This window comes from Budorcas taxicolor, chromosome 15 (genome assembly GCF_023091745.1).
Source record: "Budorcas taxicolor isolate Tak-1 chromosome 15, Takin1.1, whole genome shotgun sequence".
NCBI lineage: Eukaryota > Metazoa > Chordata > Mammalia > Artiodactyla > Bovidae > Budorcas > Budorcas taxicolor.
In genome coordinates this window covers 21,826,698-21,842,578 of record NC_068924.1, presented here as the reverse complement: position 1 = coordinate 21,842,578, position 15,881 = coordinate 21,826,698, and the positions used below count along the sequence as shown (strand labels likewise).

Genomic DNA, 15,881 nt, shown 5'->3' with positions numbered 1-15,881 from the left:
TTAAAGACTGTTGTTTAAAGACTGTAGCAGAATAAAAGGATCACTGGCTCCCAGTCTCCTAGAGATAACAAGTGATGAAACTAAAAACAAACAAACCCATATCCCCTAACAAGGTCAGCTAACCTCAGTTCCCTGACCTGCCCCATGGTAAAAAACAGAAATACTTTTAGTAGCAGCTCAGAATTCATCTTTATCTCCTACCTGCCCCCTCAGTGGAAATTTAAAGTCATGACTTTTTCAGACATCCATATTTCTGTAAATAGAATATAAAATTGTATTAGATGACAACTGATTTTTTTTTAATTCAGGTAGAGAAAGAAGCAATAACTTTTAACTAAAACCTTCAATATTTTTTGATTGCTGTTCAACTTGCTACCATTTAGCAAAAAACAAAATTTTCAATGTTTCCTCAAATCTTATTGCTTTCTGACTGTAGCATACCCTCCATTAAAAAGATGAAGCAGATATATATACATATATATATACATACACACACTAGATATAGTAGGTGCAATAAAAATATACATAAATTTGAAAAAACTGAAATTTGTCTATTTCTCAAGGGAATTCTTACAGTTCATGAAGGTAGAAAATTTAACAAAATAATGTTTGCATAACACACTAGAACTAAAATTTAAAGCTAAAGGCTAAAGCTTTAAATATATCATATATTTGTATATATATAATCATAATATATGAAGATATATGAAGATTACTAAGCAAAAAGACCTTATAAATCATTTTTACAGGGAAAATTAGTAGTAGAAAATAAGATTTATCTTTAAATATAGTATTTGTGCCTTTATTATTCTCTTGAATTAGTCTTTGCAAAAGTTCTTCACTTCTAAGTTTCCTGTGGTATATATTGTCACTCTAAAGCAAAATGTTTTCTTGTATTCTGGTATCTTTGACTTAAGCTTTATTTTTAATCACCAATATTCTCTGATAGGCTTTTTCTTTTTATTTCCTAAGCTCAAAAGGCTTAAATTCAGAATAACAGAATTGTTAAGAGTTCTTTTATATCTAAACTTTCTTTGGAGTGTCTTGAATGACTATAATGTTATTTTCTTACCTCATGAAAGGAGAGATACTAAAAATAATTAGGTCTGTTTTTGTATTCTTTGTAGTTCGATTAGCTAAAACACTCTATGAGCTGAAACTTTAAAATATCCCAGAGCTGTACTGCGGGATACAGATGTTCAACAGGACTTGTCTTTCTTTACTAAACTATCTTACCTAACCTCTAACTTCGGACATTCCTATGTTAAACCATTCTTGTCGACGTGCTTTATGTGATGCTTACTCAAAATTAGGAACTACATAAGCTCATTGCCTTCTATAGTTTCACTGTCTGCTTCTTTTATAACTACTAACTACTGTTCCAATTAAAATCTAACTGCCTTTCTTCCCCTTGCTGATAAAGAGTAATTTCAGTATTGTTCAACAGCTATTGCAAAAGCTGTTGTAAAAGGTATTCAACATTCTTAGGTGTGTCATAGCAAAGTAATACCTAAAATTTAGTCTGTCATATTGACAAAAAATGTCAAGAGTACAAAATCTCTTTTCCTGGGTATCTCACAAATCAAAAACTTAGTGACCTATCCCTCCACTGAATGAGTTAAAGTGTCGCTCAGGCATGTTTGACTCTTTGTGACCCCAAGGACTGTAGCCCACCAGGCTCCTGTCCATGAAATTCTCCAGGTAAGAATACTGGAGTGGGTTGCCATGCCCTTCTCCAGGGAATCTCAACCCAGGAATTGAACCTGGGTCTCCCGCATTGCAGGCAGACTACCATCTGAGCCACCAGGGAAGCCCCTCCGCTACCATATCTAATTTTCCTTCAAAATTTAATGACACTGCTTCTCATTTTTCATAATGAAAAAGTTGAGCATAGCCTCCCTCCCCCTTTTCACATCCCAGTATAATTCTTACTGATTCTAAGTTCTAAATATGTCTTGAATTTCTTTTCACCCTACTATGGTCTTCAGAATTCATTGTATTTTCTGGATCACTGAAATAACCTGTTTCCTCCCTCAAATTCACAGCTGCCAGCATAACCTATTTAAAATAAACGTGATCCTGTCTTTGGCATAATTTACAATCTTCCATGACTTGGGTGTTCTCAAGGTGGTCTCAGTTATTTACCATGGCACAGAAGGTACTACAATAGCTCTCGGGTGCAGTCGTACCAAATCATGTGCAATCTTCTGTTTATCTGCCATCCAGCTTTCTTGGCTACGTATCCATTCCTCACCTTTCAGAATCCAGCTCAACACTCTTCTGTCTCCCAGGAAATTTGCAAGCAAATTGTTTCGTTATATCCCCATTCAATGTACTTTATTATTGCACATATTACACTGTGCTGCTGCTGCTGCTGCTAAGTCGCTTCAGTCGTATCCGACTCTGTGCGACCCCATAGACAGCCTCCTACCAGGCTTCCCCCGTCCCTGGGATTCTCCAGACAAGAACACTGGAGTGGGTTGCCATGTCCTTCTCCAACGCACGAAAGTGAAAAGTGAAAGTGAAGTCACTCAGTCATGTCCGACTCTTAGCGACCCCATAGACTGCAGCCCACCAGGCTCCTCAGTCCATGGGATTTTCCAGGCAAGAGTACTGGAGTGGCAGTCATTTATCTGTTGTCCCAATTAGTCTATGAATTCCTTCTGAGATAAATTCCTACCTCTTTCACCACAGTACCAGGCACGGTGCCAATTATAGAAGCTACTTAACACCTATCAAACCAATGAATGTTGACCTCTACCTTTAAAAGTGACTCCTACTTTCCACCACCGTCTTCTACATACATCTATCTTCTTACACACCCTTCTGCCTCCAGTTCACCGACCTTCCTGATGACACCTAAATTATCTCTGAAGCACAATTCTGATCATGTCCTGCTTAACCTCAGAAACTTCCTACTGTTGTCAGCCCCTGCCTCATCTTCCCTCCTGCTCCAGCAGTTCATAGCAACCCACTGATTTTCCAAAGTGATAGGTGAGCTTCCAACCTAATTACAAAACTGAGCAGGACTAGGGGCAGGCGTTACCCAACCAGCCTCGACTCTAACATTCAATCACCATCTAATGAAGCTCATTAGCATTCAGTTCAGTTCAGTTGCTCAGTCGATCCAACTAGGATCTGATGGTATTGGTGATAGCTACAAGATTCCCACATTACTCAGTTACTGCCCTCCTGTTTTGCTTCTATGGAAAATTCCACTTCTCCATTCCATTTTACAGCAGTCAGGTACTGAGGGCTGGGTGGGGATGGAGAAATGACTTTAAGGGGAACACTGTCTATAGAGATTTTAAAACAATAATGAAACAGACTAAAGGTCAGTCTGCTTTTTATCATCATCATGAGCAACCAACTCTGAAGAAAGTCAGTAGTAAAAGATACTCCTCCCCACCAAGACAGACCAGCCCACCACCACCACTCATTGACAAAGCACTACTATTCAGGCACCACCCCCTTCTGAAACCTTTAACCTGCCTCCAGACAGAATTAACCATCTCTTCCTAAATCCTTAATACACATCTGAATCTCCTATAAGATTAAAGGCATGTTAAGGGGACCTCATCTTTAACCTCCAGCATGAACACTTACCTTTCTAGCCACCTCCCCTTCAGTAGTTTGCCTCAGTTGTGGAATAAGGTCCTCAGTAAGTGAAATGCACCCACTCGCATCTAATCTATGTTGCTAGATGAAACCATCATGCCTGACACTCATTCCTTAGACCAGACTAGCTAACTGCACACAGTATATAATTTGGATATAAAGGCTGGCATTCACAGAACACCATAACCTGGACCTAATTTAATTCCTACTACTTAACCTTAGTCTCCTCACACCAAACTACTTATACTCAGTATATTTCTGCCTATTACATGAAAGTCTTTTTTGTATTACAGCACTTTGTGTCTAACTTACCTATCTGCTAAACTCAGAAAGAAATTAAAGGAAATTCAGTCCTGCTTCAGAGCCATATATGTAACAGACACTCAGTTCTACCGTATAAAACTAGGAACAATTAAGAAAAGAGTAGAATAAATTTTTATTATGCAGCATTTTATTTTTTTTAAAAATTACCTTCATGGAATACATTTTCACAGTAGAAATTCCCAGTGGGAAAACAACAACTTATCACTTATAATTTTATATTTGTGGACAGATTATTTTAGGACAAGTAAAATAAACACATTTGAGGATTAAGTCTTGGTTTAGAATCTGTAACAATTTGAAACATCTATAAACAGACCTCTTTCCTAAACAGAACTTCTCTACATTCAGAAACTCTCCAGGCTCTCCTTCCTAGGATTTAGAAATCAGTAATGTGAAATATCAGCATTTCTAATTTTCAAATTTCCCTAAGACATGTAACCATCAGTAACTGGTATCAAGTGAACAGAGGGAGAGGTTTACAGAAACTAAAGACTGCCTAATTTTCTGCAGTCTTTACTTATGAATTAAGTCTTTCCCTTTCTCCATCATCCTAGGACAAATACAGACGTTTGATCAGATATCGAGAGTAATAAAGCTGAATTCCCTTTAAGAGTTTGATCAATTAAAAGGCAAAAAGCTCATATATAATGTTCAGTTATACTATGAGACTTGTGAAAAGCTGAGACACTCCATTAGCTCCCCAGAATACATAAATCAGACTTATAATTTCTTAAGATACAACTTCTCTCAAATCTTTCTTCAAAGATTAAATTCTAAAAACAATCAGGTGATTAGGAGAAGAGGTTTGTCTCACCAATGTTTTTCCTTCTTATCGTGAGTTGAAATGGCATGACAGAGCAGAGGCAAGGAGGTGTACAATCAATTCTCAAGGTATTAAGTCTAAAAGGTCAGAGCTTCCACAGCATAGCCACAGCTTTGCAGATGCCCACATCATGATAGTTGAAGTAACAGAGCCCAGCAAAGGTGAAAGCTGAGAGCACCAAAAGGCCTGTCTTGGCAGCTTTCTGCACTGCATCTCCATGAACATAGTCAGTAACAACTTGTCCAATGCCCCTGAAGGAAAAAAAAAAGAAAAATCACAGTACAAATGAAAAGCCACAAGTAATGTCAGGTTAGAAGGCTATTCAGTTAACTTGGCTGCAAAAAATAATCAGTCAAGGTCAAAATGCAATTCATGGTAACAAGTGCGTGCTAAGTTGCTTCAGTCATGTCCAACTCTTTGCAATCCTACAGACTGTAGCCCAGTAGGCTCCTCTGTCCATGGGATTCTCCAGGCAAGAATACTGGAGTGGGTTGCCATTTCCTTTTCCAGGGGATCTTCCCAACCCAGGGATCAAACCCGAGTCTCTTAAGTCTCCTGCATTGGCAGGTGGGTACTTTACCACTAGCACCACCTGGGAAGCCCATAGTAACAAGAATCATAACCAAGATGAAGGAAACAAATGTTTCCTAACAATATAATAAAAATACCTTCCTATTCTTCAGATTCAATTTCCCAGAGTCATTTATATGAGACAGTAACTAATTCCTACTCTATTTACAAAAACTTGTTTTTTTTTAAACCAAAACAAGCGGCCTACAGAGTTTTTCATTAATTCAAAAAGAATTTATTAAGCAGATTATTATGCGCTAGAATCTGTTACAGATGTTGAGAATACACAAATAAGACAGTATTACTACCCTAATGGAACAAACATTCCAGTGAAGAGAAAGAAAAAGTACATAGGTGCTATGAAGGAATATTTTAGAAAGGATGGTTTGAATGCAAGGAACATTCCAAACAAAGGTAACAATGACCTTAGAGTCTCTGAGGAACAGTAAAAAGGTTATGTGGCTGAGAACAGGGAAATCAGAAGGCAGGCGCAGATCACGTAGGGTCATGAAAGTCATAACAAGGAGTCTGAGTTTTACATGAAACACAATGGGAAACCACAGATGTGCTTTACGTAGGAAGTGACCTAACTTTACTTTTTTAAAATAACAGCTCTATTGAGATATAATTCACGTACCATAAAATTAAAATTAACAATTCTGTGGCTTTTGGGATACTCACAGAGTTGTGCAATACCATCACTGTTTAATTCCAGAACATCTTCATCAAAATAAACCCTGTATGCTTCAGCCCATTACCCAACCACTAATTTGTTTTCTGTCTCTACAGATTTGCTTCTTTGAGAAATTTTATATAAATGAAACCATATAACATGTGGCCTTTTGTCTTGAGTTTTTTTCACTTAGCATAGTATTTTAACAGCTCAGACATGTTGTAGTATGGACAAGCACTTCAATCCTTTGTATGGCCAAATAACACTCCTTTGTAAACATATATTTATTTATCTATTCATTAATTGAAACATCTGGACGACTTTGCCTTTGGGGCTAAAATAACACTGCTCTGACTATTATGCTACAAGGTTTTGTGTGGATGGGGACATACGCTCTCACTTTCAGTAGGTATACACCTACAAGTGAAACTGTTGTGTCAGATGGCAACTCTCTGTTGTTAACTCATATTATAACTCTTGTAAAAACTTGTTAGACCTGCCAAACTATTTTCCAAAGTATCTGCAATGTTTTACATTCCCAGCAGAGATATATGAGGATTCTAACTTCATGACCCTTGTAACAGTCCATCTTTTTGATTACAGCCACCTGAGTAGGTGTATGATGGCATCTCAGTGTAGTTCTGATTTGCATTTCTCTAATAACAAACACATTTTTTTCGTGTACCTTTTGCCATTTCTCTATCTTCTTTAGATAAATGTTAATTTTACCCTATAAAAAGGTCACTTTGGCTGTATGTGGTGAATGGACAGTGCAGGCAGAAGGGCAACAAGAACAAAAATAGAGAACTAGTTAGGAAGCAACTGAAGTAGCTGAGGCAAGGCTGCTGGCTTAACTTGCCTTAAGCTACGGTGATGACAGCAAGGATATCAAGAAGTGACAATTCAGGCTATGTTGTGAGGACAGAACTAAAAGAAAGAGCTGATGGACTGGTGGCGGGGTTAAGACAAAAAGTAGCATTTAGAATGACTCCTAGGATTTTTGGTTTGAGCAACAAGACTTTATTCAATTATTGAAGAACGGGAGAGAAGAAGCTTTTGAGGAGAAATTGAGAGATTTGAGGGGAAGAGTGATTTGGGGCAATATTACATTGGGGATGCCTACTAGATATCCAAGTGGATAACTGCAAATACTAAGTCTGCAGTTCAGGAAAAGAGGGCCATCTGAAAAAAAAAAAAAGAGGTCTATCTGAACTCACCTGGGGCAAGTATGTAGGCAGAGAAATTTAAGAGCGCCAAGAATGGGCCTAGGGTTCAGATCTTCATTATTCAGAGGTCAGACAAGAGGAGGTGCTGACTGAGGAGACAGAGAAGGTATACAGAGCTGGTGGGATGGAGGAAAACAAGGTACAGATGGTGTCTAGGAAGCCAAAGAAAAATTACTTAAGAAGACATCACTCAATTAAGTTGAAAACTGCCAAGTTCAAGTGGAGAACAAAGAATGGACAACTGGATTCGGAAAAATGAAGGTCTTTAGTGATTTTTGTTGAGAATAACTTCAGTTAAATAGATGGGATAAAAGCCCAATCAATGCAGGTTTAAAAAACGGGATGCTAAAGAACTAGTGCACAATTACAGACAACTCTTTCAAGTCTTTTTTGTGTTACATGTTAAAAAGGAGAGAATTAATAAGGTAACTGGAGAAGTCAATTGCAATTTTTAACATGTATGACTTTAGGACTTCCCTGGTGGTCCAATGGTTAAGACTCCACACTTCCACTACAGGGCACGTGGGCTTGACCCCTGGTTAGGGAATTAAGATAAGATTCCATATGCCACACAGCATAGTCAAAAAAAAGAAAAAAAAAAAAGGCATGACTTTAGATTTATCTTTTATTCTGATTTTTCATCAATTTAGATTCATCTTCTTTCAAGATACACACATTAGAGAAATCCTACTGTACTTGTGATCTAGTATTTCAAGAGCAACTGGGATCATTTACTGTGAAAGGTCTATCTGGTTGAAGGGTAATTCTAACCAATGCTTGCTAAGTAACAAAACTAGGTAAGCAAACAACCCCTTTAATACTATCAAGAAAATGGTTCTGACAAGTTATTTAACGTCCCTGGGATTTAGTTTCCACAGAGGTTAAATAACAGGGTTGGCTAAGATACTCCCACAAGTCCTTTCAGTTCTAACAATCCAAAAAACACCTCCCCACCCATGACAGCATACTGTCCTTGCCAAACCACATAAAATGGGCAACTCTCAAAAGCAATGCTAAGTTCAAAAGCCTCTCAGATATGAAAAGGAAGACATCTTATAGGCACATAGATACACAAATTTGGGCATATAAATAGTTTACGTATGTTTTATTGATCTCTTCAGATCTTCAGTATTTTGAGCAACTTCTCCCTCATATGCAACTGTGAGATAAGCTCACAGAAAACAAACTGCACAGACAAGGTAACATTGGAAGGACTGCTGTACTTGCCAGTGACTGTGGAGAGTGAGGGTTGCGGCCAGGGAGTAGTCCATCGCAGAACAAGGATTCAAATAAGCAGCTGGAATTAGGCCCAGGAGCAAAACACTGACAACCCTCTCACCAGTCCAGTGGAGAGATGCAGCCTTGGAGCCAGCTATAGAAAGGAAGGACAAGATTCCTAAGAGTTTCAGGGGAAATACCCATCTCAGTATTTGCCACAAACTAACCCAGACTAAGAGAACGGCAAACAGTATGCATTAAAGATTTAACTCTGAACATAAAGTGGGTGAGAGAAAGGAGGTAAATGAGAAAGATGCAAGCTCCCTTCTCTGAAGTCTTTCAGCATAGGGTTTCTCAAAGCCTACATATATTAATTAAAAGAGAGATTCACTCTGCTTAGAGGCAAGAAGATGGATGAAATATTGTTGCACAATTACCAACCCTGGACTTCATTACAATAGACAGACACCTTATAAATGTAAGCTGGTGATACCTGACGAATTCCTTTAAAACATCAATATGATTTTACACTTAATCTTTCTAAGTAATATTAAAAATCCTCCCAAAAGAAAATTAAGCCTGTCAATTAAAAGAGAAGCACAGTTCTAATGTCAACTTTTAGGATTATGGTTCTTCTGTTCTGTTACTTATAAACAGCCCAATATAGAGAAGAACATGACACTTTCTTTTAAACAAGTAAAAACAAAATGGGCTTTAAACATCTCTTTGAAAGCCTCTTTTTTTTGGGGGGGGGGGGGGTTACATACCCCTTTGGGAATGTTTTATTATCAATGGAGTTACGTCCAGGAAAAATGCACATAGATACATACGTTACAAACTATGTACACAACCTTGGGGACTTTCCTTCAGTCCCATGCACCCCAAGTTAAAATCGCTCTGCTAAATCTAACTGAACAAAGTTCATCAACAAAAACTTTTCAAAGATAAAATAATTCTAAATAGCAGAAAAACTATACTTGCATAATTATTCATAACTCAGAAGCGGCTTTCAAGTGACAGGCTTAAGAATCAAAAGTCTTTATCTCTATAAAATACTGATGTTTCTAGACTTTAGAAATGAAAACAGTTACCTCATTATTCTCCTATGGATTTTCTAAGACTTAACAATACCAAATAGTATTCATCCAAGAAATAACATGATTTTAATAGCAACCTAAATAAAAACAAGCATATCATTATAGCTATAAATATGCAAGATTTTTTAAATTGTCTGCTATTCTAAATTATTCGGATCTGGCTCCTCTCCAATAAATATAGGTAACTAAACTACATTGAACAGATTCCCCCTACAGAGCTATTTTAAGAAACTTAAATATTTTAAAAAGACTTAGACCAGAAGGTTTTGTATAAGTGGAAATGGCATCATTCAACCATGCTAGCAATGTGTGCCCACAAGTGTAGACTAGGTCTTCACTCGACAGAGCTGGAGCCAAGAGTTCCCCTCAGAGAGAACAAATCCTGCCAAAGGCATGATAACCAGCCCAGACAAAAATGCACATACAATGGTGGCTGGGTGACAGGTGAATATGCTGTGTTCCACACCATCCTTGAGCAGGTCGGTCCTGGAGAAATGCTGAGACAAGAGCTGGTCTGACCACTGGGGTTCGGAGGAACAGAGCTGAGGAAAGAGACATCAAGGGAATCATAAGCACCTTTCCTGTAACAGGACTTTCTAAATGACCATAGATAAGCTGCTGCTGCTGCTTAGCTGCTTCAGTCATGTCTGACTCCGTGTGACGCTATGGACTGCAGCCCGCCAGACTCCTCTGTCCATGCGATTCTCATTGTCATGCCCTCCTCCAGGGGATCTTGCCAACCTAGGAAACAAACCCGGGTCTCCTGCATTGCAGGCTGATTCTTTACCACTGAGCCACCCAGGAAGACCCATAGGTAAGCTACTTAACCCCAAATAGGGAATAACCATCTAATCTGTAAAATGTGGATAGCATCTATTTCACTGGGTTGCTGTGAGACTAGACTAAGCAGCCATGGAAAGACTGATAAATCAATGAACACTTCTGCAAAAAGGGCTTCACGTTGACCAATTCTTAAAAATTAATTACGGCTCTTTTATCCTTTCACTCATCTACTCATCCAACAAACTTTTACTACACACAAAATTATGCTCTGTACAACAGCAAGAGAGATAAAGACAAAGTCTTTGTCTTCAAGTAATTCAGCCTAGTTTGAGAGATATCACCTTCTTTTTTAAGATCAATTTCTGTGCTTGCACGCTTGAAGTCATCCCTTTCTGTCCTCTTATAGATCTTGGTTAAAAAATAGACAGACCTAAGAACACCCAAGCCTATCAATACTGGGTATTAGACAATGGACAATTAAGTTAAATAGACTCTCCAAGCCTCAATGTCCTCATTTGTAAAATGAAAACATTGGTATTTACTTCATAATACTCTGCTGAAAATTAAATAATATATGTAAGATGTTCAGCCTAAGTCCCACAGTGTTATAAGCACTCAATAAAAGATAATTTCTCTCCTGTATCTTTAACCCCTCCTTTCTTCCTACTGACCATTTTCCCTCAATTGATGTAATATACTTAACCCCTCTCTTCATCCTATGTCCTATAATGCCCATGCACTCTTCCCCTCCTTTCTTCTCTTTCTAAACATGCTTCTTTAAAGTGCTGTCTAAATCACTTTGACTTCCTCACTTCCCTAAAATTCTTCATGGCCTGCAACTCGTCCTTATCCACACCAAAGCTGCATTTATGAATCACCAATGTTTTCATATGGCCACATCCAACAGTCTTCATCTTATTGGGCCTTTCTGCATGAGGCACTGGTGGCCGCTTCTCCCTTCTTTTCTCTGACAGAACTCTCTTCAGCTTCTCCCTTTGATTCTCTGATCATATCAGTCTCCTCCTGCCTCTGCTCTTAAATGCTCACCCAGGAACCCATCATCTGCCCTTTGCTCTCCCTGCTGCCTAGGCCCACCCCTAGACATTTTGTCCACTCAACTTCAAGAGCCTTTAGGTTGGTAACACTCAAGTCTGTATTCCCAGGCTTGATCTCTCTCCAGTTTCAGAAGTTTGAGTACCTGCAAGCTCTCTCCCCTGAGGTATCCCACCTGGTCCTCAAACTCACTATGGCAAAAACTAAAATCACCCTTCAACACGTTTTCTCATTCAAACTTGCCTCTCATTTGCATGTTCCTCATTTTATTTAATGATATCCCAGTTATTCATCAACCTAAACCAAAAATCTGGAAATCATGTAAGACTTCCCTTCTAAATTCAGTCAAATACCAAATCATACTGATATAACTCCTTAGCATTTCTTGAGACTCTTAAGTACTACTTTCCAACTTCAGGACCTCACCATGCTTGCCTAGACTACTACAGTAAGTGTCTCAATTCATCTCCTAACTTATGTCTTAGCTTGTCCCATCTACCATGATGGCCATCTATATCACACAGTTATCAAGGTGGTCAATCGAACTGCAAATCTGTGTCAAATGTTTCACCGGCTCCCCTTCACACAAAGAAAAGTGCATACTCCACATCAAGACAAATTTTTCTGAGATTTGATTTCAGTTTACTTTTCCAGAACCATCTCATTCCTCACCTTGAGCTTCATGTTCTAACATCCGATTTGTTTTCTTTCACAACAAGCAGTTTCTATGCCTTTCATCATTGCTTTTGCTCATCCCACTAGCTTTAACTGTAATGCCCTTCTTCCTGTGGCCTTCCCTACCCTCAAGATGCAAATCAGGCACAGCTCCTTCAGCAAGTGAGACAGGATAAACCTTCCGAAACACAGAGCTAGTATAGTCTTCTGGATTGGCATACAACTTAGATACTGTGCTGTAGTTTTTGTTTTCTGTCATATTATGCTTATATGGTTTTCCTATAAAAATGGAAACTCTTTAAGGGTTGGAACTACGCTTTCTCACATTTTTAACCCAATCATACTACAGTACCTTGTATAACACAAACGCCCCCTCAATGAGTATCGAACTGAACTCCAAGGAAAACGACCAATACGTAAATTGGAACTTAAACACTGACACTCTTTTCTGATTCAGGGTGGGAACATTCCAAAGACAGGGAATGTGGAGAAAAAGAGAATTCGTGAACACAGCCGCTGCAGGACTATAACTTTCAGGGTACTCCCATCACCACGTCAGCCCAGAGCAGGGGAAATACGCACTCGGGTGGACATCTGGACCCGAAGACAACGCTGGTCATGCTGTGCCAAAGGAAAGGAGGGACCTCCCCACCCCTGTTGAAAAGGTCTCACCACCCAGCAGACGAATCCTAACCGCATCCCTTTCCCCGGCTGGAGGCTGTGCTAAGAACCTCCGGGTGCCCTCACCTCGCCCTTCTCTGGCGCCGCAGAGGACACTTAGCCTCCAGAGAGTCGCCATGTCGCTCTGGAAGGTTCAAGGTCAACCAGCAACCCGGAAGCAGTCATACGACAACATCCGCCCGCGACGAGGAAGAAAACATGGAAAAGGAAAACGCCGCGTGAACCGGAAGTTGGAATTGGCGCGGGCCCGCCGTACATGCGCAGATAACTCTTCGGAAGGTCGGTATCTGGACACAGAAGATGGCGGAGCTGGGTGAGGCGGATGAAGCTGAGTTGCAACGCCTGGTGGCGGCCGAACAGCAGAAAGCGCAGTTCACTGCACAGGTGCGGGGACAGGGACTAGTGTGAAGAGAAAGAAGGGTGAATACAAGTCCCAGGCACTCGCGGAGCTCTGAACGCTGCCGGCGTGGGGCGGGCGGCCGCCCGCCGCTCCGTGCTTGCTGCGCGTAGTTCTGCTCATTGAAGAAACGAGTCACTGCTGCCGCTCGTTACCTGCAGTGCTCAGGTGCCCTGTGAGCATAGCGTAGGGGAAAGAGAAGGTGTAAAGCGAAGCGAAAAGGTTCGGGCGACGCAAGTGCACGGAAGCTTAGTTTGGTGGCGAGCTCTCTAGGCTGGCATTCAGAGGACCCAGCTTCTCATATCGCTCTGTCCCTTACAGGCCACGTGCCCCTAAACAAAATACCCATCCACCGTAGGTCTTGGTTTCACAGCAGGCAGTCGCCTGCTGCCTCACAGGATGTCGAGGATCATAAGCAATAATGTATTTGAAAACGATAGAGTAGTAGAGTATTATTGGATAAAAGTGGGCTGAAGTAGTCAAGTCTAGACTATTAGGTTAGAACAAGAGCTTCGGAGCATTGTTCCAGCCCCGGCGTCGACCTTTACTAGCTGCATGATTTTGCACTTATTACTTACCGTGCCTCTTAAATGGAGGTGACAGCCATCCTTTAAGACCGCGAAAAGAACTGACTTACTACTTAGTACCCCAGCCTCCCGAAATAGCTAAGCCCTTGGTAAATGGTTATTCCCCGCGTTAGCGGGGAGTGGAGGTGGTGGAAGGGGAGGACTCGTGGAAGTGGCAAGAACCCTGGTTCGAAATCTTCGGGTCCTGAACATTTTGAAAGCGCACACATTTTCTGTGCTTCTGTGTGCATTTTTCTGTAGATTGCGTCCGTAACCTTCATTGATTCTCACATGTCCCTGACCCCCAAAAGGTCAACGACTTAAGAACTGCTGAAGAATAGGCTTAGAATGAGATGAGTGCAGTGGTTTGGGGGAATTAATTGGTAGCAGCTTTCCCAGCTTACACTGGTGTTAGTTTGGAAATAAGTTATCAACCCTGCCTGCAGTTTTAGTCTGATTAAGGAAGTGACACAGAAAATAATGGCACTCTCAAGGAGGTGATAATAAACTGGAAAAACCATTAGGGAGGAGTATTGAGGGCCAAGTTAAGTATGCTATGTGTGGACCTACCTCATTGAAACACATTGGTTGGGTGTTAAATAAGGGAGTGCCCTGAGTGGCCGACAAAGAAACTGATGCAGTAGGCCAGCACTGGGGTGACTTGATCAAAAGTACCTATTTTTCAGTTACTAAGGAGAAAAATGGAGAGGATGAAAGTATTGTTGCAGGGCAGGAGTGAGGAGTTGGACTGTATTGGTGACAAATTAGGAAGTGAGGAAGGAGTCAAAGAATGGTTTAGTCAGGTAACAGAAAATGAGAAAAGAAAGTTAAAGTGAAGTCACTCAGTCCTGTTGGACTCTGCAACCCCGTGGACTGTAGCCCACCAGGCTCCTCCGTCCCTGGGATTCTCCAGGCAAGAATACTGGAGTGGGTTGCCATTTCCTTCTCCAGGGGATCTTCCCGACCTAGGGATCGAACCCAGGTCTCCTGCATTGCAGGCAAATGCTTTAACCTCTGAGCCACCAGGGAAGCCTGAAAATGAGAAAAATGGGAAGGAAATTCATAGGTAAGGCCTGTCTGCAGACCCCAAGTAGTTACTATTTTTCTTTCCTCTTAGGTGCATCACTTCATGGAGCTATGTTGGGATAAATGTGTGGAGAAGCCAGGGAATCGCTTAGACTCTCGCACGGAAAATTGTCTCTCTAGCTGTGTGGACCGCTTCATTGACACTACTCTTGCTATCACCAGTCGGTTTGCCCAGATTGTACAGAAAGGAGGGCAGTAAGCCACCCCTGGAAGAATGACAGCAGCAGCCAAGGACTGATTAAGCAGACTGAAGGGCCAGCAGGGGAAGGCAGCCAGTTCTCTGTCGGATTAGCTTAAGGCAGCTACCAAGCCTGTTGGTGCTAAAAAGGAACAGATCAGATGTTCAAAAAGTGAAATTTATTGGGAACTCAGAAATTCCATCTTGTATCACAACAATTTATTCAATAAATGTGAATTCTCCAACTCTCTTTTTTAAATCCCATTTTAGGATTTAATATATAGATCTCTGATTGATAGGAACATTAGAAATAAGTATGTTCCAAGGCCATTAGTAGTGCAAATGAGAGATCTTAGGTTTTGAAGAGCCATCCTAAGCCATATTTAAGGGGGTAGGAAGAACCATCAAGCCTTAGCCTAAGGCATCAGAGAGAATTTGGGGTTGAGAAAGGTGAAGAACAGAAACAGCTTTATTGCTTATACATGACCAAGAAAAGGTAAACATGGCAAAAAGCAAAACAGGCAAGATGTGTGTTCACTGGGAAGGAGCCCTGCTAGTATGAGACGAAGAGAAAGTCAAGACCCAAACAGAATCAACTTCCTGGAGAAGCCTGGTTCCACAGGCCCATCTTCCTGAGTCTGTGCTTAGAATCAAAACTTTTAGAGCACAGAGATAATGCTAAAAAAAAAAACCCAGAAGCTGAAAACTCCTTCCCACAAAGATTTCACTTGCTCCAAGAAGAAAACAATTGCTTTAGGTTAAGAGGTAGTAATTATAGACTGTTCTTCCCTACTTGGGCCCTTAATCTCAATGTTAAAAATATGCACCATGGAACATCACATCAGCAATTGAGTACCAAAGTACTAATATTTCAAATAAACATCCCAAAAGGTAGCACCTGCTTAGAGTCAAG

At 40.4% G+C, this 15,881-nt stretch overlaps 2 protein-coding genes across 2 annotated transcripts; one reads left to right on the top strand and one right to left on the bottom strand.

Annotated features, from left to right (window-relative positions):
* Positions 1-4,047: 4,047 nt before the first annotated feature.
* SDHD (succinate dehydrogenase complex subunit D) lies at positions 4,048-12,933 on the bottom strand. The gene is made up of 4 exons (XM_052652321.1): positions 12,808-12,933; positions 9,975-10,091; positions 8,462-8,606; positions 4,048-5,016 (listed from the first exon to the last, which is right to left on the bottom strand). Exons 1-4 carry the CDS (start codon positions 12,857-12,859, stop codon positions 4,851-4,853), a joined length of 480 nt encoding a protein of 159 aa, XP_052508281.1. The 5' UTR covers positions 12,860-12,933; the 3' UTR covers positions 4,048-4,850.
* Positions 12,934-12,998: 65 nt separating this feature from the next.
* Positions 12,999-15,218, top strand: TIMM8B (translocase of inner mitochondrial membrane 8 homolog B). The gene is made up of 2 exons (XM_052652322.1): positions 12,999-13,125; positions 14,822-15,218. The coding sequence occupies exons 1-2, from the start codon at positions 13,042-13,044 to the stop codon at positions 14,987-14,989; spliced, it is 252 nt and encodes an 83-aa protein (XP_052508282.1). The 5' UTR covers positions 12,999-13,041; the 3' UTR covers positions 14,990-15,218.
* Positions 15,219-15,881: the final 663 nt, after the last annotated feature.

What these genes read in the sequence shown, in the direction of transcription:
- SDHD (XM_052652321.1), bottom strand. Translation starts at nt 12,859, where the DNA reads ATGGCGACTCTCTGGAGGCTAAGTGTCCTCTGCGGCGCCAGAGAAGGG. An exon ending in CGGCGCCAGAGAAGGGCGAG is followed by an intron (nt 10,092 to 12,807) that starts GTGAGGGCACCC and finishes CTCTTTCCTCAG; the next exon opens with CTCTGTTCCTCCGAACCCCA. An exon ending in CCTGTCACCCAGCCACCATT is followed by an intron (nt 8,607 to 9,974) that starts GTATGTGCATTT and finishes TCCTTTCTATAG; the next exon opens with CTGGCTCCAAGGCTGCATCT.
- TIMM8B (XM_052652322.1), top strand. Translation starts at nt 13,042, where the DNA reads ATGGCGGAGCTGGGTGAGGCGGATGAAGCTGAGTTGCAACGCCTGGTG. An exon ending in AAGCGCAGTTCACTGCACAG is followed by an intron (nt 13,126 to 14,821) that starts GTGCGGGGACAG and finishes CTTTCCTCTTAG; the next exon opens with GTGCATCACTTCATGGAGCT.